The 18,017-nt window shown below is 45.2% G+C and overlaps 3 protein-coding genes and 1 non-coding gene across 8 annotated transcripts in view; 3 read left to right on the forward strand and 1 right to left on the reverse strand.

Moving 5' to 3' along the window:
- Positions 1–643, reverse strand: part of SUPT6H (SPT6 homolog, histone chaperone and transcription elongation factor) — a 45,418-nt gene extending 44,775 nt beyond the window's left edge. The window contains exon 1 of one of the 3 annotated variants that reach the window (XM_053570444.1): positions 515–643. The gene's annotated coding sequence lies outside the window, so the exon portion shown is untranslated. Of the gene's footprint in view, positions 1–457 lie in introns of all 3 variants that reach the window. The other 2 variants (XM_053570442.1, XM_053570443.1) reach the window with 2 other exon arrangements.
- A 332-nt stretch (positions 644–975) lies between these two features.
- On the forward strand, positions 976–14,222 carry SDF2 (stromal cell derived factor 2). The gene is made up of 3 exons (XM_053570449.1): positions 976–1,127; positions 8,696–8,892; positions 13,562–14,222. Exons 1-3 carry the CDS (start codon positions 977–979, stop codon positions 13,847–13,849), a joined length of 636 nt encoding a protein of 211 aa, XP_053426424.1. The 5' UTR covers position 976; the 3' UTR covers positions 13,850–14,222.
- On the forward strand, positions 3,388–3,490 carry LOC128571490 (small nucleolar RNA U13). The gene has a single exon (XR_008375896.1). It is a non-coding gene; the product is annotated as a small nucleolar RNA U13 (small nucleolar RNA).
- Positions 14,223–17,709: 3,487 nt separating the features above from the next.
- The window catches only part of BLTP2 (bridge-like lipid transfer protein family member 2), a 37,737-nt gene continuing 37,429 nt past the window's right edge, over positions 17,710–18,017 (forward strand). For all 3 annotated transcript variants that reach the window (XM_053570451.1, XM_053570452.1, XM_053570453.1), the window contains exon 1: positions 17,710–17,897. In XM_053570451.1, the coding sequence (XP_053426426.1) occupies positions 17,830–17,897 (68 nt within the window). In that variant the 5' untranslated portion in view covers positions 17,710–17,829. The remainder of the gene's footprint in view (positions 17,898–18,017) is intronic.

An 18,017-nucleotide genomic window follows, 5' to 3' on the forward strand; every position in this document is an offset into this window, starting at 1 on the left:
GATGAAGGATGCAGCCATCTACAAAAAGTTTGAATTGTATTAGCCAACAATATGGAAAGAGCTGGAATTTGGCATCACTTCCTAGCCTGATGGCCGAGCTGCTGAAAGCTCCGTGAGAGTCACATCCCCAGAACAAATAACTTGATCACCTGATCCCGGCTCAGAAACCCCAGGTCTCTTCCACCCCCAATTTTTTCGCGTGGCCCAGTTTTCAGAAGCTGCGGAAAGAAGGGGAGGGGAGAATCTCAGGGAAGCCTGTTGATTCAACAGGCCACTCAATTCGCAGGTTCCGGATGCTACAGGCTTAGGAAAAGCCTTGAGACTCTAAGCAACTACCCCGCTTTCCTCCCTCCTCTCTCCCCATAGAGCAGGGAAGGCCAGGGCCCCCTTCTTCCCGCATACGGCTCTCCAGTGCCTCTTCCCTTACAGGACCAGGCCCTAGAAGCCCGGTCCTCACCTGACCCATGCGAGAAACACGCTCTCCAACACGCTCTCCAGGCCGAACTTCACCTGCCTGAAGCCGGTGGCTTCTCCGGCGCGCTGAGCCCCCACCGAGGAAAATGGAGTCGTCGAACCGAGACTGGGAAAGGATAGTACGGACCCACCGCACGGCCCCTCCACCGCCACCGCCGCCGCTGCTGCGTCAACGTGCTGCGTCAGATCCGGCTCCCTGTCACTGGGAGTGGGTGGGCCATTTCTTGTTGTTCTCTTCTATGTCGGGGTTTCGTCCGGGCGTGCGAAAGCCGGCAGAAGCGGTCCAGGAAGGTAGCTGTTACAGAACCCCCTCGAGTACAGCTAAGGGGCCGTAAGGAATCAGACCCAGCGGGGATCCTCAGGCCGCTCTAGCCAAAGGAAACCATAAAGATCAGATTACAGCGTCTTCATTTCCTCCTCCCCGTGGCTCCGCCTCCAGCTTCCGGTTCCGGGGAGGGGCCGAGTTTTCTTCGAAGATTGGGGGCTCCGCGATCCGGTTAGGATGGCTGTGTTACCGCTGCTGTTATTCGGGGGCCTGTGGGGCGCTGTGGGCGCGTCCAATCTGGCTGTCGTTACTTGCGGCTCTGTGGTGAAGCTTCTCAATACGCGCCACAACGTCCGACTGCACTCACACGACGTGCGCTATGGTTCAGGTACTGCGTGGGACCGGGTTCGGGTAGACTGAGGAGGCCTGGTAGACTCTGGAGGGGGCGGGGCAAACAGAAATCTGAGGGTGTGGTCTGGGAAGGTTAGGGGTGCTCTGGGGAGGTTCCTGAGATCTACAGGTATAGAGTCGGAGAACTGAGTTGTTCTAAGGCATCTTAATCATAATACCCGCTAATATTTGCTGAGCTACCGGCCAGGCACGTTACAAATGTACTAAAACTTTTCCCCAAATTTTAAACATTCCTGTCAGATAGAGGTCCTCATTTCGCAGACAAGGAAACAGATTTCTCCTTGCTCGAATCAAATCGCTTTGCAGCTAGTGAATTACAGAGACAAGGTTCTATCCAAATCTGTCCAGGTTCAAGCCTACTTTCAGTTGTTTTGGGATGGCACTGCTAAGTGTGAGAGAGACGAGAGACAGACCTGTAGAGAATTATAATAAGTGCTCTATCTCTGAAGTTTTAAACTCGAAGAGCTTACTCTTTGACCACAACCTGTCTTCTAGCTGTTTTGCATCCAAAGCTTGCTCTTCAGCTCCTATTTTTTGGCCCATTTTTACTCAAACTTTTATCACTTCCTTGTAAAGACCTCAAAATAGTGACAGGAATTGCAGAGGAAACTACTTTTTACCATGTGAAACTAAAATGCTTAATCAGTTATTTGTGGGTTTATTCATTCAGCTTAGGTTTATTATGTGCCTGATACTGTTCTCTGTACAGAAGATGCAGTAGTGAATAAAGCAAGTTGCAAGGCAGTAAAAACAGATAAAAAGAAAAATTCAGCTAAATGAGATGTTAGAGCATCTAAGGTAACTAATTTTTCACTTGGGTGACTGATGATGTTATTTACTGAGGGAGGAATGAATTCGATTCCCAAAACCTGACCAGTTAGATTAGAAAAGGAACTGAGTTATTATTGGGATGTCTTAAATGTCCTAGCAAGCATTCAGTGAACACCTGCTATGTGGCAGGCTTATTGCTTTCTTTCTAAGTTGATCTTGTTTTCTATTGTGGATCTACTGAATTTGCAGACATACCCATAATAATTAAAAATTAGAAAGAAAAGAATGGAGGAATCGGAGGGATCACACCTGTGGTGCATATTACAGGGGTATTTGCGAAACTTGGTAAATGTAGAATGTAAATGTTTTGGCACAGTAACTGAGATAACGCCGGAAAGGCTATGTTAACCACTGTGATAAAAATGTGTCAAATGGCTTATGAAGTGAGGGTATGATGCCCCATAATCATAGCATTGTATACAGTTATGATTTAATAAAAAAAAAAAAAAAAGAAAAGAATGGAGGTGGAGAGAGACCTGAAGTAGGAATAGGTAGGTTTAAAAAGCTCTTAGCCAGGAGGGCAACAAAGTGAGACTCTGTCTCTAAAAAAAAGCTCTTAGCCGGGCTTTGTGGCCAGTGCCTGTAGTCCCAGCTTCTTGAGAGGCTGAGGCAAGAGGATCACTTGAGCCCAAGAGTTTGAAGTTGCTATGAGGTATGACACCATGGCAGGGCCAACAAAGTGAGACTGTCTCATAAATAAATAAATAAATAACTCCTCAGGTGGTTCTGTTGGGCAGCCAATTTTAGGAACCAGTTTCAATTTGGAGTTCAGAAGAGGGAATTGTGCTGAATGTGTGATATGCAGTTAAATATAACATTGTACAGAAGATGATTGCTGATGTGATGGTAATAGATGAAATTGCCCAGGATGAAATGTGCTGTCAGTTTCTTTGTTCTCAATCTGGTGTCAGTTTTAATCATTTGAGAAACTTGTTAAAAATACAGATGCTTTGGGCCAGGTTTGGTCTCATGCCTGTAATCCTAACACTGTGGGAGGCTGAAGCAAGTGGGTTGCCTGAGCTCACGAGTTTCAGACTAGCCTGAGCCAGAGTGAAACCCCATCTCTAAAAATAGCCAGGCGTTGTGATGGGTACCTGTAGTGCCAGCTACTTGGAAGGCTGAGACAAGAGAATGTTAAGAGACAAGACTCTTAACCCCAAGAGTTTGAGGTTGCTGTGAGCTAAGATGCCACGGCACTCTACCTTGGGTGACAGAGTGAGACTCTGTCTCAAAAAACAAACAAACAAAAAAAAAAAACACAAATGCTTTTTTCCTGATCCCCAATAATTGTTTAACTACTGATAGAAACAGATAAGGGCCAGGCATAGAACTCTGGGTAATCCCAAGATAAAATGAGTAGGGGAAGGTGGTAGAAGGTTGAATAGAAAGTGAAAAAGTAGGAGATGATCCTTTGTAGTTCAGAAGCGTGATGTTTGGGTTTTCATGTGCATGCGTGAGATGTGCCTCCCACAAATCTTGTTCCAACCTGGGCACATTATCCGTCTGATATGAAATTGGAAAAAAATAAAAAAGAAAAAAAAGAAAAAGTAGGAGATGAAAAGTAGACCACGGTTTAATGAAGCATGGCTTTGAGGAATGAGAGAGCTGTAAGGCAGTAACCAGAAGTAGCATGAAGGGAGAGTTTGTTAGCCTTTTATTCTTTTTCCTTTTTTTTTTTAAGGTGTAACAAAAATCATTAGCTGAGTGGGAGAAGCCAGTAGAGAGGAGCTGATAATTTTTGCGTTCATCTAGATAACTGACACAAGGCATAATGTGTCACGTGGTAGAAGGGAAGTATCATCCAAATGACTGTGGTCAGGCAAGGCAGTGGAAGTAAAGGCAAAGCTAGGAGGAATAGGTGAGACTATTTGGGAAAGTACCTGGGAAATATGAGGTGCCTTCAAAGAATTGGGTAGTTAATGAGGTGTATGGAAGAGACTATCCCTGGAGTTTATGAGAGAGTAGCCTGTTTGGGGAACTGGACAGGAATAATGCTGGATAAATAAAGATATCTTTAGTGGGCTATGAAGTGGTAGAGTGGTATAAGAGTGCTAGTTCTGGAGCCAGGCTCGCTAGATTCAACCCTAGTCTTGTTTCCTATAGCCGTGTGACTTTGGGCATGCTATTCAGCCTTTCCAGCACTCCAGTGTAAAATGTGGATAACAACAACAATATGTACCTCAGAGACTAGATGGATGTGTCAAATAAGAATATTTAAACAGGCTGGGTGTGGTGGCTCATGCCTGTAAATCTAGCACTCTGGAAAGCTGAGGCAGGTGGATTACTTGAGCACAGGAGTTTGAAACCAGCCCAAGCAAGAGGAGAACCTGTCTCTACTACAAATAGAAAAAAACTAGCTGGATGTTGTGGTGGGCACGTGTAGTCTTAGCTACTCAGGAGGCTGAGGCAAGAGGATCACTTAAGCTTAGGTTAGGAATTTGAGGTTGCTGTGAACTAGGCTGATGTCACAACACTCTACCCAGGGCAACAGAGTGAGAGACTCTGTCTCAAAAGAAAAAAGACTATGCTCAGTGCCCAGTACCTAGCTATCGCTGATTATTTGTGTATCTTTATTTTTATTTAAGCCCATAGCTACATATTTATTTAATATGTATCAGTACTTTATAATCTGAAAGATTGTACCACTGAAGGCAGGATTAACCAAATTTAGATCATCTAGGAATGCTTTTATTTTATTTATTTATTTTGAAACAGAGTCTCACTATGTCACCCTTGTAGAGTGCTATGGCGTCACAGCTCACAGCAACCTCAAACTCTTGGCCTTAAGCGATTCTCTTGTCTCAGCCTCCCAAGTAGCTGGGACTACAGGTGCCCACCACAACACTCAACTATTTTTTTGTTGCAGTTGTCGTTGTTTAGCAGGCCCTGGCCAGGTTTGAACCCTCCAGCCCTGGTGTATGTGGCCGGTGCCCTAACCACCGAGCTACAGGCTCTGAGCATTTATTTTATTTTTTTGAGACAGAGTCTCACTTAGTCACCCTTGGTAGAGTGCTGTAGCATCATAGCTCACAGCGACCTCAAACTCTTAGGCTCAAATGATTCTCTTGCCTAAGCCTCCTGAGTAGCTGGGTCTACAGGTGCTCGACCCAACATCTGGCTAGTCTTTTTTTTTTTTTTTTTTGTAGAGACAGAGTCTCACTTTATGGCCCTTGGTAGAGTGCCGTGGCCTCAGCTCACGGCAACCTCCAACTCCTGGGCTTAAGCTATTCCCTTGCCTCAGACTCCCGAGTAGCTGGGACTACAGGCACCCGCCACAACGCCTGGCTATTTTTTGGTTGCAGTTTGGCCGGGGCGGGGTTTGAACTCGCCACCCTCGGTATATGGGGCCGGCGCCCTACCAACTTAGCCACAGGCGCCGCCCTATTCTTTTTTTTTTTTTTTTTTTTTTGAGACAGAGCCTCAGGCTGTCACCCTGGGTAGAGTGCTGTGGCATCACAGCTCACAGCAACCTCCAACTCCTGGGCTCAAGCAATTCTCCTGCCTCCACTTTCCAAGTAGCTGGGACTACAGGTGCCTGCCAAAATGCCTGGCTATTTTCTTTGGTTGCAGCCATCATTGTTGTTTGGCAGACCCGTGCTGGATTTGAACCTGCCAGCTCAGGCGTTTGTGGCTGGCACCTTAGCCGGTTGAGCCATAGGTGCCGAGCCACGCCTGGCTATTTTTTGAGATGGGCGTGTGTGTGTGTGTGTGTCTGTCTGTCTGTCTGTCTTGTTCAGGCTAGTCTCAAACCTGTGAGCTCAGGGCAATCCACCTGCCTTGACCTCCCAGAGTGTTAGGATTATAGGCGTGAGCCACCATGCCCAGCCAATCTAGGAATACTTCTATAATAGCAATGGTTGCTTGGATTAAAGTCGATGGTGTAGGAAGGAGGCCAGGTGCAGTGGCTCATGTCTGTAATCCTACTGCTGTGGAAGGCTGAGGCAGGAGGATTGCTTGAGTTCAGGAGTTTGAAGCCAGCCTAAGCATGAGTGAGACCCCCTGTCTCTACTAAAAATAGAAAAAATTATAACCCAGTGTTGTAGCTGGCACTTGTAGTTCCAGCTACTCAGAAGCCTCTCGCAGAAGGATTGCTTTAATGCAGAAGTCTGAGGTTGCTGTGAGTTAGGCTGACACCACAGTACTCTACCCTGGACAACATAGTGAGACTCTTGCCTCAAAAAGAAAAAAAATTAAAATAAAATAAACCCATGTGTTTATGAGTCCTATTTTTTTTTTTTTTTCTTCTTAAGAGACAGTCTCACTTTATCACCCTCAGTAGAGTTCTGTGGCATCGCAGCTCACAACAACCTCTAGCTCTTGGGCTTAGGTGATTCTCTTGCCTTAGCCTCCTGAGTAGCTGGGACTACAGGCACCCACCACAATGCCTGGCTATTTTTTTTTGTTGCAGTTTGGCCCGGGCCGGGTTTGAACCCACCACCCTTAGTATATGGGGCTGGCTCCCTGCTCACTGAGCCACAGGTGCCACCCTATTTTTGCTTTATTTATTTTTTATTTATTTATTTTTTTTGTAGAGACACAGTCTCACTGTACCGCCCTCGGGTAGACTGCCGTGGCGTCACACGGCTCACAGCAACCTCTAACTCTTGGGCTTACGTGATTCTCTTGCCTCAGCCTCCCGAGCAGCTGGGACTACAGGCGCCCGCCACAACGCCCGGCTATTTTTTTGTTGCAGTTTGGCCGGGGCTGGGTTTGAACCCGCCACCCTCGGCATATGGGGCCGGCACCCTACTCACTGAGCCACAGGCACCGCCCTATTTATTTTTTATTTTTTGAGACAGAGTCTTACTCTGACACCCCAGAGTAGAGTGCCCCAGCTCACACCAACCTCAAACTCTTGGGCTCAAGTGATCCTCTTGTTTCAGCCTCCTGAGTAGCTGGGACTTACGGGTACTTGCTATGTTGCCCAGCTGATTTTTTTCTGTTTTTTAGTAGAGACAGGGTCTCACTCTTGCTTAGGCTGGTCTCGAACTTGTGAGCTTGAGCAGTTCACCCACTTCGGCCTCCCAGAGTGATAGGAGGCAGGGGACACTGTGCCCGGCCTGGGTCTAATGTGTTTTGATAAGAATTCTTGGAATTTTCTGATATGGCACACTCCTAAGTATAGTTTATTTTTTATTTATTTATTTTTTTGTAGAGACAGAGTCTCACTATACCGCCCTCGGGTAGAGTGCCGTGGCGTCACACGGCTCACAGCAATCTCTGACTCTTGGGCTTACATGATTCTCTTGCCTTAGCCTCCCCAGCAGCTGGGACTACAGGCGCCCGCCACAATGCCCGGCTATTTTTTGTTGCTGTTTGGCCGGGGCTGGGTTTGAACCTGCCACCCTTGGCATATGGGGCCGGCGCCCTACTCACTGAGCCACAGGCGCCGCCCTAAGTATAGTTTATTATATAACTGATACTATATGAACATATTTAGTATTTTTCATAAATAATTTAATGTTGTAGAAGAAAACATATTACCAAGCATATCATTTTCTCACTATCCCTTCATACCTGTTTTATCCCATAGGGCACATTATTGGCAATAGGAAAGAGAGGGTTAGTTTGAGTTCACTGCTTTTCTTTTTTCTTTATTGAGAAACATGAGCCAAATTTTTTGTTTGTTCATTTTTTGCATTTGAAGTACATTTCAATGATATCTTTGGCCTGAAATTCTTTACTATAGTCCTTAACTATGATACAACTGTAACCAACTGTCATGTTTACAGAGACCTACCCAGTTCCCTAGTTTCTTATGGTCATTGACGTTAACTTAGGCCAATTTGGTGTTTATTTAGCATAAAGGACCTTCATCAATTTTTTTTTTTTTGCAGTTTTTTGCCAGGGCTTGGTTTGAACCCGCCACCTCCAGCATATAGGGCCGGCACCCTACTCCTTTGAGCCACAGGCGCTGCCCAGAACCTTCATCATTTTTATGTACATAGGCTCATCACAATTGGTTGCAGGCATCAAAAATGGGCTTGGCTTTGTAGCTTCGTACATCCCATATGGCCATCATAAATGAGAGCAGTCTTCAGCACCTTTTGTGTCTTCCTTGGCCATGGTGGTGGGTTACAGGTGAAGCTCTTTTTTTTTTTTTTTTGCAGTTTTGGCTGGGGCTGGGTTGGAACCCTCCACCTCCAGCATATGGGGCCAGTGCCCTATTCCGTTGAGCCATAGGCACCGCCCAGAAGCTGACTTTTTTTTTTTTCTTTTTGTTTTTTGAGACAGTCAAAAAAATGCAATTGTCATTGTTGTTTAGCTGGTCCGGGCTGGATTCGAACCTGCCAGCCTCGGTGTATGTGGCTGGTGGTATGGGCACCCACCTTTTTTTTTTTTTGAGACAGAGTCTCACTTTGTCATTCCCCGTCCGTAGAGTGCTGTGGTGTCATTGGTCACAGCAACCTCAGACCCTTGGGCTCAAGTGCTTTTCTTGCCTCAGCCTCCCAAGTAGCTCTGGTACTGCAGGCACCCATCACAATGCCTGCCTTTTTTTTTCTTAGAGACAAAGTGTTGCTCTAGCTCAGGCTGGTCTTGAACTCGTGAGCTCAGGTGATCTGCCCACCTCAGCCTTCCAGAGTGCTGGGATTACAGGCATGAGCCACCATGCCCAGCCTGAAGCTGAATCTTGAATGTATTTGAGCCTCTGCCGCTGTGCAATTCATTGGTAGCAGAGAAAGGAAAACAAGTCTCTTCTTTCTTTACCTGCAGGCAGTGGGCAGCAGTCAGTGACAGGTGTAACATCTGTGGATGACAGCAACAGTTACTGGAGGATACAGGGAAAGACCGCCACAGTGTGTGAGAGGGGAACTCCCATCAAGTGTGGCCAGCCCATCCGGCTGACACATGTCAACACTGGCCGAAACCTCCATAGTCATCACTTCACTTCACCTCTTTCTGGAAACCAGGTAAGGTGGCATCCAATGGGTCATTGCTGCCTGCATTACTCAGTTGTTTGATCTCTTGGTTCTTTTTCTCTCTTTTATTTATTTATTTATTTTTGAGACAACTTTTTCTATTGCCCTGGGCTAGAGTGCTGTGGTATCATAGCTCACAGCAAACTCAAACTCCTGGGCTCAATCAATCCTCTTGACACAGCCTCTCAGGTAGCTACTTCTTGCTAGTTTTTCTATTTTTAGTAGAGATGGAGTCTTGCTCTTACTCAGGCTGGTCTTAAACTCTTGAGCCCAAGGAGTCCACCTGCCTCCCATTTCCCAGAGTGCTAGGATTACAGGAGTGAACCACTATGCCCAGCTGTCACCTTAGCTTCTTGAATAGATGGGATTACAGGCGTATGCCACTGCCCCCAACTCTGCCACTTTATTAAGCTTTGAATTTTTAGGGGATGTTGACCTCTAATGGCTCCTCCTCCAGCCCCACTCTGCAGTTTTCCTTTTTTTTTTTTTTTTTGTAGAGACTGACTTCTTGCTACATTGCTCAGGCTGGTCTTAAAGTACTGGCCTCAAGTGATTCTCCTGCCTCAGCCTACCAAAATGCTAGCTTTATAGGTGTGAGCCACTGCTCACTGTGCCTAGACAGTTTTCCCTATTAACATTATTAGTAGGGGAGAAAAAACCCCCAAAATTCATAGGGTAAATTTGCAAAGGTTAATGAAGCACTATTATCAACTGAAGTCCCTAGTGTATTCCAATTTTCTTTCTGTTTTTTTTTTTTTTTGTTTGTTTTGTTTTTTTGGCCCGGGATGGGTTTGAATCTGCCACCTCCCTTATATGGGGCCGGGGCCCTACTCCTTTGAGCCACTGGTGCACCCTTTTTTTTTTTTTTTTTTTTAAATGCCTGGCTATTTTTTTTTTAGAGACACAGTCTCACTTTATTGCCCTTGATATGGTGTCACAACTCACAGCAACCTCCACCTCCCAGGCTTAAGTGATTCCTTTGCCTCAGCCTCCCGAGTAGCTGGGACTACAGGCGCCTACCACAATGCCCAGCTATTTTCTTGTTGCAGTTTGGCTGGGGCTGGGTTTGAACCCACCACCCTCGGTATATGGGGCCGGCATCCTACCAGCTGAGCCATAGGCGCCCCCCGCCTGGCTATTTTTTATTGCATTTGTCATTGTTGTTTAGCTGGCCTGGGCTAGATTTGAACCCTCCACTCTCAGTGTAGGTGGATGATACTGTAACCACTGTGCTACAGGCGCCAAGCCCCAATTTTCTTAGTTTTTACCTAAAGTCATTTTTCCATTTCAGAGTACCACATTACATTTAGTCGTTATGTCTCATTAGGCTCCTGTTGGCTGTGACAGTTTTTTAAACTTTCCTAGTTTTTGAAGACTTTGACCGTTTTGAGGGGTGCTGGTGAGGTGTGTTGTAGGATGCACCTTTTGGAATTTAAGTAATATTTTTCTCATGATTAGATTGGGTTTATGAAAGGTTTTGAGAGGGGCGGCGCCTGTGGCTCAGTCGGTAAGGCGCCTGCCCCATATACCGAGGGTGGCGGGTTCAAACCTGGCCCCGGCCAAACTGCAACCAAAAAATAGCCGGGCGTTGTGGCGGGCACCTGTAGTCCCAGCTACTCGGGAGGCAAGAGAATCGCTTAAGCCCAGGAGTTGGAGGTTGCTGTGAGCTGTGTGAGGCCACGGCACTCTACCGAGGGCCATAAAGTGAGACTCCGTCTCTACAAAAAAAAGAAAAAAAGAAAGGTTTTGAGAGGAAGATCATAGAGGTATAGTGTCATTTTCATCACTTCCTATCAAGGGTCATACTGCCTACATGACTTGTGATTGTCGATAATGACTTTGATTACCTGGCTAAAGTAGTGTTTGTTTGGTTTTTCCTATAAATTTGTTCTTTTCATTTTCTCCCTTTTCATGCTGTAATTTTAAAAGGAAGACCCTGAGTGCATTCCACACTTAAGCACTGAGGAGTTATGCTTTCCCCTTCTTTAGGGTAATATATCTACATAATTTATTTGGATTTTTTTATGTAGGGGATTTGTCTCTAATCCCCAATTTATTTATTCAGACATTTATTTTATTAGTATGAATTTATGGATATTTATTTTATACTTTGGGCTAAGTATAATCCAGTGTCCCTGTCTTTATTTTGTTGGTCAAATTATTCCAACTGTTCAGAGTTCCTTCAGTTGGCTTTTGTGTCCCTTTAATAGACTCCTATTATGTGCGTGTTTTAAAGCATTTCTTTACTTTCTGTTACTAAAATATACTTATGCCTGTAATGAGTATTACACAAGAGTGGCTCATGCCTGTAATCCTAGCACTCTGGGAGGCTGAAGTGGGTGGATTGCTTGAGCTCACAAGTTCAAGATCAGCCTGAGTTAGAGTGAGACCCTATCGCTAAAAAAAAAAAAAAAAAAAAGTCAGGCATTGTGGGGGGGTGCCTATAGTCCCAGCTACTTGGGAGGCTGAGGCAAGAGAAGTACTTGAGCCCAAGAGTTAGAGGTTGCTGTGAGCTATGACTGCAGAGCACTCTACCAGCGGCGACAAAGTGAGACTCTGTCTCAAAAAAGAAGAAGAAAAAAAATACACATACACACACATATGCATATATACATACACACTCCAGGCTTCTCTTCTTTATTTCTTTCCCTAGTACTGGAATGAGCTATTTCTCTAAGGAGTTATGCTGCCTTTTATTCAAGAATGGTATTAGAACCAAGGTGTAGGCCCTAAGTGAACTTTTTGCTACTAGAGTGTTTCTTTTAGGCCCTCTCATCTGACAAAGAAATATATGTGTGTATACTTACCCATGTAGATATACATGTCTGTAAATATATATATATATATATATATATAAATACCATGTATATCTATATTTAGTTAAATGTGGGATTTTTTTTTTTTTTTTTTGTAGAGACAGAGTCTCACTTTATGGCCCTCGGTAGAGTGCGTGGTGTCACACAGCTCACAGCAACCTCCAACTCCTGGGCTTAGGCGATTCTCCTGCCTTAGCCTCCCAAGTAGCTGGGACTACAGGCATCCGCCACAACACCCAGCTATTTTTTTTTGTTGTTGTTGCAGTTTGGTCGGGGCTGGGTTTGAACCCGCCACCCTCAGTATATGGGGCCGGCGCCCTGCTCACTGAGCCACAGGTGCTGCCCTATTTATTTTTAATTTTTATTTAATTTTTATTTTAGACTGAGTGTTACTCTCTTGCCCTGGGTAGAGTGCAGTGGTGTCATTGTAGCTCATAACAACTGCAAACGTTTTTTTTTTGCAGTTTGGCCGGGTTGGGTTTGAACCTGCCACCCTTGGTATATGGGGCCGGTGCCCTACCCACTGAGCCATAGGCGCCGCCCGGGATTTTTAATTTTTTTAAAGAGATGGTAGTCTCACTGTGTTGCTCAGGTTGGACTGCAGTCGCTATTCACAGCAACATCTTACTCCTGAGCTCCAGTGATCCTCCTGCCTCAGCCTCCCTAGTAACTGAGATTACAGGTTTGTGTACCTGTGCCTAGTGAGGGTTCTTATTGATGTCTCCAATTCTGTTCCATTGCCAAATAGATCATTCTAGCCTCCTCCTTGTGCTCAGTTATACATTCCTGCTCTAAGTATAAGATACTTGATTCTCACTATCTGCCATCCATTTATTATTCAGTTCCAGGATATAAGTATGGTGGTATTAGAATTGTTAACTGGTACCCCCATGGGAAACAACTCTTATCTAGTAGTTACTATGCTTATGTACAGTTCCTCTTGCCTTTAGTCTTGCAGACTCCATTTCCAAATGACTACTTTTTTTTTCAGAGACAGAGTCTCACTTTATCATCCGTGGTAGAGTGCTATGGCATCATAGCTCACAGCAACCTCCAACTCCTGGGCTTAGGCGATTCTCTTGCCTCAGCCTCCCGAGTAGCTGGGACTACAGGCGCCTGCCACAACGCCCGGCTATTTTTTTGTTACAGTTTGGCCAGGGCTGGGTTTGAACCCACCATCCTCGGTATATGAGGCCGGCACCCCACTCACTGAGCCACAGGCGCCGCCCAAAATGAATACTTTTTATCATTTAAAATTATACAGTTATTAGTGCATATTTAATATAAACATTTCTGAAATAATTTTTAAATTACTATTGTATTTGAAACTCTGAATATTTGGCCTTAAGGAGAATGGGATTTAGATGAGGAGTGCAAGATAGAGAATCTGCTGTATTTTGCTTAATTAATAGTTACTGCCTCATTTATTTCTCACAGTTTCTCTGAAAGGTGATATTGTCATCATTTTATAGAGGTGAAAATGAAGGCTCAAAGGAGTTACACAGAAAGGGATCAAGCTGAGATTCAAGGTCTGCTGTACTCCAGATCCTGTTACCTTTCCAATTTTTAAGAATTTAATAGAAAATATAAGGCACATATAGTATTAATTGCAAAGTAATTATTTGAATCATAATTTTGTGGCAGCTAATTTCTTTTTCTTTTACATGCCCTTTGTGTCTGTTCTTTTTTTTTTTTTTATAGTGTATTTTAGTTTGTTTAAACAACACTGGAAAGCCTCTCTTTTTTAACTTCTGGGTAGCCTTATTTTTCTTCCCATTGTTTCCCTCTCATTTTCAAGCCTGTGTGTCAACCATGCTAACATTACCACTTTCTTTGTTGTCCAGGAAGTGAGTGCTTTTGGTGAGGAAGGCGAAGGTGATTATCTGGATGACTGGACAGTGCTTTGTAATGGCCCCTACTGGGTGAGAGATGGTGAAGTGCGGTTCAAACATTCTTCCACTGAGGTACTGCTGTCTGTCACAGGAGAGCAATATGGCCGACCCATCAGTGGGCAAAAAGAGGTGCATGGCATGGCCCAGCCAAGTCAGAACAACTACTGGAAAGCCATGGAAGGTATCTTCATGAAGCCCAGTGAATTGCTGAAGGCAGAAGCTCACCATGCAGAGCTATGAATTTAGAGACTCTTGAGTCACTGTCACTACACAGTGTTTATACACATCATCTGCTGCTTCACCCTGGGATCCCTGCCACAAGTTCCCTGGGGCCTGGCCACGTCACCACTGAGATGAAGATGTGTGACAGAAAACAGTGGCTATGTTGGAAGCGTCAGCCCTTTACACTTTAATTGATTGTTCTCCCTGACTTTGGTCAGTTCTTTCTGAGTGAAAGAGCAAATGCTTTTTATTCATAGTGATAAAACATACTGTGCGGAACATCCCTCCTTTCTTAGGGAAACTTTTATTCCCTAAGAGCTTGGCATCAAAGATTGTTGATATGCATGACTTTTCCCCTATTATTCTTTCTTCAAAATGTTTTTTTTTTTTTTTAAAGAATTTTATTGTCAGCTGGGCGCAGTGGCTCATGCCTGTAATCCTGGCATTCTGGGATGCCAAGGCAGGTGGATAGCTTGAGCTCACGAGTTCTAGACTAGCCTGAGCAAAAGTGAGACCCCATCTGTATAAAAATAGAAAAACTGAGGCAAGAGGATGGCTTGAGCTCAAGAATTGGGAGGTTGCTGTGAGCTATGATGTCATGGCATTCTACTCAGGGTGACAGCTTGAAACTTTGTCTCAAAAAAAAAAAAAGAGGGTGACAGCTGTGGCTCAGTGGGTAGGGCACCCGTCCCATATACCGAGGGTGGCAGGTTCAAACCCGGCCCCAGCCAAACTGCAACAAAAAAATAGCCTGATATTGTGGCAGGAGCCTGTAGTCCTAGCTACAAGGGAGGCTGAGGCAAGAGAATTGCCTAAGCCCAGGAGCTGGAGGTTGCTGTGAGCTGTGTGATGCCACGGCACTCTACTGAAGGCGATAAATTGAGACGGTCTTTACAAAAAAAAAAAAAAAAAAATTATGTATCTATATATATATATTTTAGTCAGTCACTGTGCTGTTATTTATTAGATGTGCTATTTCATGATCTGCTTAATCTTCAAGTCATAAGATGGTTTTGAGATGTTGGAAACCTTAAACATGGACAACTCACCCTACTTTTTTTTTTTTGAGACAGGTTCTTCTATTACCCAGGCTAGAGGAAAAGGCATCACAGCTCACTGCAGCCTCAAACAATCCTCTTGCCTCAGCCATTCAGTAGCTAGGATTACAGGTGCACACTACTACTCTAGGCTAATTTTTAATTTTTTTGTAGAGATGGCATTGCTCTGTTGCTCCAGCTGGTCTCAAACTCTTGTCCTCAAATGATTTTATCACCTCCGCTTCTCAAAATGCTAGGATTACAGGGGTGAGCCACTGTGCTGCATCTTTTTAAAGAGGTTTATTTGCATCCAACCCCTTTTTTTGGTTGTTGCTGTTGAGACAGAGTCCTACCCTATGCTCTGAGCAGAATGCAGTGGCATAGCTCACTGCAATCTCAGTCTCAGGCTGTGAGACTGAACCACCTCAGCCTCCAGGAGCTGCTGGGATTACAGGTGCTTGCTGGGGCACCTGGCTCGGTTTTTCCATATTTTTAGGAGTCAGGGTCTCTTGCTCAGGAATTCTCAAATGCCTGAGCTCAGGCAATTCTCCCTCCTCAGCCTCCCACAGTGCTGGGATTACATGCGTGTGCCACTGCTCCTAGCTTATTTGTATCCAACCGTTTTCTCTCTTTACTTTTATTTATCCCCAGGCACCTTATTTTTATTAGATTTTTGTCTAATTATGGCTAAAGGATAGGGGAAGAAAAAAGAATAAAATTTATTCACAGCTAAACATTAGGCACCGTATTATAGATCATTTGATCTTCACAGAAAGTTTTACCAATGCAGAACAGAAAAGCTGGATAACTGCATAAATTCTTTTGTTACTGCATTATAATTGTGTTTAACTCTTAGAAAACAACTTTTTTTTTTGACAGAGATGTATCTTTCTCTCAAAAGGTGGATAGAAAACTTTGGCCCTTTGTCTACCTCATTTCCTCCTTTCCTGTGCCAGTCAATTCCAGAAAGTACGTTCCTATATCCTTCAGTCATGGTAGTTGTAAAGAGAGGTGGCTGCCATCTGCTGGAACTTCAGTGATGAGCAAGTGACTAGCAGCCTTTTACATGTATATTTTTAGAAACTTGTGGGTTTTGTTCTTTTTCAACTTGCTTTAAGTTGTTAATGTTGAACTTCTGTTGTTAAAGGAGAAGGAAATAATGTTGAACATTTGTAGATGCCAGTTCTCTTTAAAAGATGTGGTGTCTTTTATAGGGACTTGTGATCTCAGTAAACTGAGCCTCCATTGTTGCCTATAGTCACCCCTCTCCTCCTTATTCCACTTCAGTTACATTGAGCCCTTTAGATTTCTCCAGAAAGAAATAGACAAATGATAAAATCAAAATTTTAGGCAATGAGATGGTTGGGAGAAGGTAATGATAGGCATCTTAAAAGAAACAGGTTGGTTAAGATGAACTAGAGTGTTGCAAGGCACCTCTCCTTGACTTGGACTGTTTTCATTGAGTTCTTGGGCTTTTCCTAAGCATTCAGAGAATATACCCTGATGGGAGACTGCAGATCACAAGGAGGATGATACATAAATACAGTGCTTGAGAAATAAGTGTGGCCTTGCAATAGTGGTGGACCCTTGGGAAGATGTGAAATAACTGATAAGAGAACTAGATAAGGAAACCAGTGGGAGGAGTAAAAGCACACAGGTGAAAGTGCAAATGCTGCTTTATCTGAGGAGCCAAAAAAGAGGCTCTGAGTAAAATCTTGAAGGATGTTTATAGAAATTAGGAACTGAAATCAAAAGGACATGAAGTACTCTATAATACTTATTTTGAAATCTTTAGGATTCCTTCCCTCCCTCTGTCCTTTCTTCCTTTTGAGAGGGAAGTCTGGCTGTGTTGCCTGGGCTAGAGTGCAATGGCATCAACATAGCTCACTGCATCTTCCAACTTCTGGGTACATTCAGCTGAACATTTTTGCTAGGAAAAAAAAACAGACAGACTCCTGGGTATAAGCAATCCTGCCTCAATCTCCAGTCCTAAGTTGCTGGAACTAAAAGCGGGGGCCACCACTCTTCACTCTTGGCTACAGGATTTCTTTAGCTTTATAGTGTATTAGTAGATCATCATTCACAAATTGATTCATAGTATCACAGTAACTCTAGGGGACCTTTGACCAATACCCTCATTTTAGAGAAAGAAGCAGTCAAGAATGACCCTGACCTGAACTGACCCTGAATTCTCTATTTTATGTAATTGTTTGCAACCCTTTGTTGCTGAAGGGCAAGAACAATGTTTCACTACATCTGCAGTATTTCCCCCTCCTCCTCCCATTTTCCTGCTACACAGTAGATGCTCAAAACTGCCCAAAGGTAGGCCAATACATACTAATTGGTCAGAACAGTGTTCAAACAATAAATGAATTAACTCATGGGTTTCCCCTGCGGATGTAACGAGATGGGATTTTTGAGGACTTTTGATTACCTCAATTTTCACATAGGATTCCTGAATAAGATGAGAGTGCCTCTGTGTCTGACCTAGGGATATAACTCTGCAGAACCCTCTGTGTCCCTCAAAGTGGTCCAGCAGATTCTATAAATCCCCGGAAAGAGGAACTCTCAGCAGCCGAAATGAACCAACCTGGCCCACCGCCAGCTCAGGGAGCGGATCGGACTCCGACCCCTGCGGTCTGCGATGTCCGCAGTTCCTGGCACCGTCCAGCACGCCCAGGGCGGAGTGTATGTGTCCACTCTGGCTCCGCTTCCCGGCGCCACGCCCGTACTTCGCGCACGCAGGCGTTCGGCCCTCTCGGGCGCGGGGCGGGGCGCGGAGGGAGCCAGCTGGCTGGCTGGCCGGCTGCGGAAGGCGGGGCTCGCGTGCGCACCAACGCTTCCTCGCACAGCGTCGACCCTGCGCGCCGGCTGGTCGGCCCGCGGCGGCGCTGCGCGGATCCGGCGTCGGGCCCCGGCATGGCGGGGACAGCGGCCAGGCCGGGCCGGACCCGGACCTAAATGCCTCTGCTCTTCTTCGCGCTGCTGGTCTTGCTGCTGGTTGCGCTTAGCGCCCTCTTTCTAGGCCGGTGAGGGGCTCCCTGCCACGGAGGGCGGGAGAAGGAGGAAGGACTGGGGAGGGGGCGCGCACAGGACCGAAGCGCGGGAGGCGGAGCGGGTGGGGCCGAGGAGGGGGCGCGCGGCGACGG

The sequence above is a fragment of the Nycticebus coucang genome, chromosome 18 (genome assembly GCF_027406575.1).
Source record: "Nycticebus coucang isolate mNycCou1 chromosome 18, mNycCou1.pri, whole genome shotgun sequence".
In the NCBI taxonomy this organism is placed as follows: domain Eukaryota; kingdom Metazoa; phylum Chordata; class Mammalia; order Primates; family Lorisidae; genus Nycticebus; species Nycticebus coucang.